At 40.3% G+C, this 6,746-nt stretch overlaps 1 protein-coding gene across 1 annotated transcript; it reads right to left on the bottom strand.

Moving 5' to 3' along the window:
- Window positions 1-4,155: 4,155 nt before the first annotated feature.
- On the bottom strand, window positions 4,156-5,736 carry LOC142098439 (E3 ubiquitin-protein ligase TRIM39-like). Its single transcript, XM_075181286.1, has one exon. The coding sequence runs from the start codon at window positions 5,734-5,736 to the stop codon at window positions 4,156-4,158; it is 1,581 nt and encodes a 526-aa protein (XP_075037387.1).
- Between the last annotated feature and the right edge of the window lie 1,010 nt (window positions 5,737-6,746).

The following is a 6,746-nucleotide window of genomic DNA, read 5'->3' as shown; positions in this document are numbered from 1 at the left end:
TAAATAACTGACATGAGAGAAGTAATATTACTTGTATTATGACTGATTGGTTGCAGATTGTTCTGTCCCCGCCCAAGTTTCAATAATATGGATTCCCAGATATTCCGGAGATTGCAATTATATACATGAATGTACTCAGATCCTCATCATCTGCACCTTAACACTGATCCTCTTCAACCGAAACTGGGTCCTGAAAATTTGCTACAATTCTGCAGTTTTAGTTCTCTGGATCTCAATTATAATGTGCTCTAGGCACAGCGATGATCCCTGACCTCTGGTCACCACCCCAGGACTGGCACAGAGCAAAACACAATTCTTACATTTGTCTACTTCAAGTAGGAAAACTCAGTTACCAATAAGTAGAATGAAATTGTTCTGGTATGCAGATAAAACATAACATTAAGTACAGTATTGCTATAAAAACAAGAAGTCTGGAGAGGGGCTCTGAACTGATAACCCGACCGCACACTGTGGTCTTTACCCTGGAACCACCCAGATGAGCTTTTGGTAAAACGTCTAAGGTCTGACTTCTAACTCTGTCTAGAACCCTGGAACTATGTGATAACGTGTGACGGTGATGACACCGATATTGCCAGAGGTAAATCGGCCTTTGTAAGGGAAAGCCTATTTAACTTCATTTATCTCAAAATGGTGATAACAGAAATATTTTCTTTATATATTTTTGATCTAATGTTAATTTTTTTTTAGTGGAACTGAAAGCCCAGTGATATTTTGCTGAAAAATTGTGGCAAAAATAAAATCGGCCTCATCTGAGCAAACTAAGCTATTGATCAATAGGCCCCTATACCTGGCTTGCAGTTTCTTTCTCTCTATTCCCATACACAGGTGATATATTCACCACCCTCACCTCTCCTTCCCGCACCTGCCCCATAACATTATTATCTTCTGATCACTCAGTACACAATAAGTTAAGCTACAGGTTCAAAGTCCACCCCCTGGAAATATCTAACGTGTTAAACTATAACCTTAAAAGTACAATATTTAGAAAGATTTATTGTGTTTCCGCTTAGTTTCCTTCTTTACAGCACTAGTCCAGGTAAAGAGCTATATCCTTATCTTCCCTCACAGCTACATTGTACAACTCTCTGGTCGGGACTCCTCTTCCTCTGCAGCACATTTCTCTCTGCATACACTCAGCATCCTCCCTCCATCACTGCCTGGTGTTCCCACACTTCCCCGTCTTCCCAGCTCTCTGCAGTCTGACCAGCCCAGCTCCTGGCTTGTGGCCGCTGATATTGCGAGATAAACCCACCCCATACACTATACAGGCACAGATATGTGGGAAGACACAGGTTATAGTAGGACAGCAGGGGCAGCACCATGTTGTATCATATTATCACATCTACTTATATATGACTTCCAACATCAATTCCTTATGACAATTATTCATTACTAATAGAATACATGAGATTCTTTTATACAACTAGAGGTTGGGGTGAAAGATTTTATATAGCTGGAGGTTGGGGTGACAAACTTTAAACAGCTGGAGGTTTACACATTATAACATCAAAGTGAAAATAACATTTACAACAATTCTTAACAATTAATATAATTTAATTACTAAAATACCTGGTTTGGATAAGTGATCATACCCTAGACTAACCTTTATAAACGTCCTCAGGTACAACAAGTGACCTTCCAGGTCACATAACGGGCTGACGGGCTATCACCTGACATCAATTGTAGTGATTTATATTTCTCAGAATAAATCTGTCTGTTCCTTGAGGATTCCACTACTGGTAGTGTATGGTAAGGCAAAGGCTTCACTATGGTTGGAAAGATGCTTTTAAAATGATTTCAAAGGCTTTTACTCTCCCTCTGAGTACCGTTCAAAGCTTTATTAAGAAGTGGAAAGCGTATGGCACCAACAACACCTTGCCTAAATCAGTCCCTCCAAATTGGATGACAAAGCCAGGAGGATAGTTATCAGGGAAACTACCAAGATGCCAATGGCAATTTTGAAGGACTAACAAGTCTTTATAGCTGAGATTGGTTGGTTTGTAAATGTGACCACTATCTCGCAAGCTTTACACAAAGCTGCCCTATATGGCAGGGTGGCAAGAAAGATGCCTCTTCTGAAAAAGTGCCACACTCAGTCCCGTTTGTGCGTTGCAAGAAAACACTTGGAAGATTCTGACACCATGTGCCGAAAGGTTGTATGGTCAGATGAGGCCAAGATAGAACTTGTTGGACTGAAATCCAGTCCTTTGTTTGGAGCAAACCAAAAAGCACACAACCCAAAACACACCATACCTACTGGGAAGCATGGTGGTGGCAACATTATTTTGTGGGGGTGTTTCTCTTCAGTAGTGACTGGGCGATTGGTCAGTATTGAAGGGAAATTGAATGCTGCCAAGTATACCCAAATTCTGGAGGAAAACCTGCATCCCTCTGCTAGACAGATGACGATGGGCAAGTAGTTCACCTTCCAGCACGACAATAACTCTAAACATACGGCCAAGAAAACAGCGCAGTAGCTTAAGGATAGGAAGGTGAATGTTCTTGCTTGGTCAAGAGCCCTGAACTAAATCCAGTAGAAAATCTGTGGATGGACTCTTTTCAGAGCAGACCATCCCTGCTCACCACGAAATTTGACTGAACTTGAATAATTCTGCAAGGAAGAATCTAGGTGTACAAAAATGGTAGAGACCTATCCAAACAGACTGATGGCTGTACCTACAGCAAAAGGTGGCTCTACTAGGTATTAAATCAGGGGACTGATCTCGTTTCCAACTCTGTTATTGTAGTTTTTTATTTTTAATTAATTTTCAGAACTGTTGCCTTCTTTATTGTTAGTGATGTATGGTGAAATGTGTAAATAAAGCTTGAAAAAGTTTGCTTTAATTTATTTCAGTTCCCATGGTGTAAGGTAATGATTTTGATTGGGTATAATGATTGTCTACAGGGACTGTATGTTAGTCCATACATGCATCTTTACACGCTGATTTTATCACAGGGATAAAAAAAATCACTTATCTACGCAATTTCTCATGAATATATTGCCAGGTCACCTAACCTGGATACGGACGGTAATAACAGAACAGGTATTGTGACGGTACAAGTACCGCTGTGATATTTGTTAAACAGGCTTCCATATGCTAAGAACCTTTGTTGTACTGGGCAAAATGAAGAAAAGCCGTATCACCAGGGGAAAACACCTGTAGTCTCTGGAAATTGTCCATTTGCCCTTTAATAAATCATTCACTCAGTGCAAACACTAACGCTTTCGTTAAAACATAACCTCTAACATTTGCCCATCCGGAAAGCAAGTTGCACGCAAACAAAAATAGGGGACAGTAGTCAGGACGACCATGCCGAATGTTGGGGTGCTGGGACAGTCACCTCGAATCAGGACTGTCTAAAACAAGACAGATATCATCTTAATGACCATTATGCGTCCTGGGAGCGATGTGGATATTACTAGACCCCAGACTAACTAGAACACTGGTCAGCATCAGCAATGGACATGAGTCATGGCCTTAATCATAACAATGTTTATTGCATCATTTATATCATTACAACAATCATTCATATGTATTATATATTGAGATGCTATAAGGCAAAAGTAAAAAGTCAGAAAAAAACAAAAGTCTATTCTGCATAATAAAGGTCATTAATGATCTGCGAAATAATGTGGCTGCATTACGTCTTTATTTGCTCGACAGCGCCTAATTCCAAGCTGCATTCCCACTTCACAATTTTTGGGAACACCCCCATTGGAAATATATGGGAGATGTCACTTAATTGCCCAACCTACTTCCACTTCTGGGTCTCCCCTGCATTTATTTCATGATTTCCTATATACAGACTTGATTTAGGGTTATTTTGCATAATCCATACTTACTACTATTTCTATAGAGGATACAATTATACCCAGCACTGCATACAGAAATGTTCAGGCAGCGTCTCCCTATCATGTAGACCTTACAATCTATTACAGTCTAATGTTTGCAGCCCGGGACACAGAAAGACAAAGTTTACCATGAGTCCATAGGAAATGTCAGTGTCATTGTATTAGGATACGTGCTCTTTACTGCTGAGCTGCTACACTCCCAAATATATCCTTATTTACAAGATGATTATTGTTAGCATGTGGTTTCTCCATGTGTCTTTTCATGGCAGTGATCTACATTTCTAGTCTATGATCTTTATCCAGGCATCATTACTCACATAGAACGCAGCATGCAGGGGCTCAGTGAATGAGGCGGTGAAGGTGTGTAAGTGTCTGATGGGGTCACACAGCTGATAGAAGGACAGACGTCCGGCCTCATAGTCCAGGTATAGTAATATCATCTGCAGCGGAGATGTTGGATGTAACCATGTTTTTTTCTTGTCATGTACTGCGGTTAAACGGTCTTTATTTCTCATTAAACACCAGGACTTGTTGTTACTTCCAATAGGAGAAGTATCTCCACGTCTTCCTATGCTGGCATAGGCTGCTCCAACCCTCCACTGTCCAGATCCACTTGTCTCTACCTTCCAGATATGTCGTCCTGAGGGATATGAGCATTTACTTATAACCTGAGGACAACTATTAAAACTCTCCGGGTTTTCTGAACGGTTCTGGTTTATTTCTGTCCAGTATATAGTTCTCCTACATTCTGATACAGCTAAATTATTACCAGCACTGTCCTCATTTAGAGGTATAAGGGCATTTTCTGGTACATGGTATTCTCTCTTGATATACTCATTCACAATATTAAATAGGCGTTGTTGGACGTTTTTTATAATAATGACGTCATCGAGGTCAGCTGCAACAGAGAGCAGCCTGTGAAATATCCGGTCTGGTTTATATTCCTTTCCAGAGTGACATAAGTCACCTCCATCCGATTCTTTGTCTTGTAAGACAGATAATGGATCCGTCGTGTTACACAACTTCTCAATGTCACGTATCTTCCTGGACAGCTCTTTATTCTGTGTTTCCAGGTGCTGGATGATATTAGAAATGTCCAGTTCCTGGCTGTTTACAGAATTTATAATTTCGTTTTGCAGGTTTCTTACCTGCTGTATGATATAAGTAAACAAGTTGTTTATTTTTTCCTGGACGGTAACCGATTTTTTTTGCACTTTTTCCTGACACTTCTTTAGTTTTTTAGATCTGTTCTCAATCTGGTTTCGTTTCACGGTATGTTCCTGCAGAACAATTTCCAATTTCTCTTTTTTCTTCTTTACAGCTTCGTCTATTAGCTCAATGTTATGTCCCCTGTGATCTCCAACCAGGCAGCAGGACACACATGTGCAGGCTGCGTCCTCACAGCAGTAATACTGCAGAGGTTCCTTGTGTATAGAGCATTTTCTGTTCTCCAGCGATGCAGTGGGCTCTGCTAAAACATGATTCGATGCCTTGTTGTGAGCCTGGAGGTGAGTGCCGCACAAGGAGGTCTCACACTGAAGACAGGTTTTAACAGCCTGTACGGGAGAATCCACACAGTATAAACAGAAGATCTTAACTCCCTCCTCAGAGTCATCAGATGGATTTGGAGGAAATGTCTCTACTATATTGCACAACGTTCGGTTCTTCTGTAACACAGGTCTCTCTTTAGATCTCTTTCTGCAGTCAGGACAGGTATATTCTCCAGACCCCTCCTGTGTGTCCAGCACACGTTCTATACAGCCCCAGCAGAAGTTATGTCCACATCTCAGGGAGACGGGATCCCTATAAATGTTCAGGCAGATAGAACATTTCAGCTCGTCTCTCAAAGCAGCAGACGCCATCCTGGCATTAAATGAAAGTGAAAGTGTTCTTAATTTTGTGGCAGTTTGCACAGAGGAAAGGTGTTGGGTGGAGTGTAGGAACTCGTAGCAAAGAACAGTTTTTCTGCAGCAGTGTAGAAAGGAGATTTCATTTTAGAGAGCAAGGTTATTGAAATAAGGTATAGGGTCATTGTCGGAGTGTTCTATGTCATGGAGAGGTAAACACAGCGGTTTACACTCCACAAAAGAGCTTCAATTTTACAGCAGCTCATCCTTAACTTTTAATGGGACCTGTTTTGTGCCTTTATTTGGCACTTCAATGGAGAACCACTCAAAGTAATATAATAAATTTGCTTTACACACATAAAAGTGCTGTCTGTCATAAAAACAGTCCCCACTTGACCATGCTGTAATTCATTTAATCCATAAATGTGAGTATCCCAAGACATATTTTAGGGGGCAAAATGAAAGTTGCACTGTAAAATGGAGCACGGAACTTATGCTCGGTTCCGACTGTATTTAAATCCAAACATATCTCTAAATACTTTTCAATTTGAATCTGGGTGTAAGTAAGCTCTGTTACTTGCTATGCGTAGACACATCAGAACACATAAAAAATATGTTAACTAAAATAAATGAACAACTTTTAACACTACAATCATTAATAAAAATATGGATTTCAAAAAAACTTCTATAATTTTTCTTACATTAAATATATAAATAAAGATGCTTTTAATGGATGCTATGCATAAAAAGATGCTTTACATACAATGCGTTTATATGGACTCTCTTACTTGCAAATACTATGTCGTGTCAGTCATCACTATCAGTTGGTACTTACTCCTGGCCTGTAGCTGGTGCAAATGATACAGCTGAAACAAGTCAGTACTTAAGACAAACACAGGACTTGAATCAGCCACATCTTTGTTGGAATGCCCTTGGCAGGCCATTACTGTACATTACCTGTGTTCAACCGCCCCATCCCTCCCTTGTTCCGCCTCTCAATTCAAAGGCAGTAGTAAGTGTCATTC

Source organism: Mixophyes fleayi, chromosome 7 (genome assembly GCF_038048845.1).
Source record: "Mixophyes fleayi isolate aMixFle1 chromosome 7, aMixFle1.hap1, whole genome shotgun sequence".
Lineage (NCBI taxonomy): Eukaryota > Metazoa > Chordata > Amphibia > Anura > Limnodynastidae > Mixophyes > Mixophyes fleayi.
The sequence above is the reverse complement of the archived record's forward strand: the minus strand, read 5'-3'. Positions and strand labels throughout refer to the sequence as shown.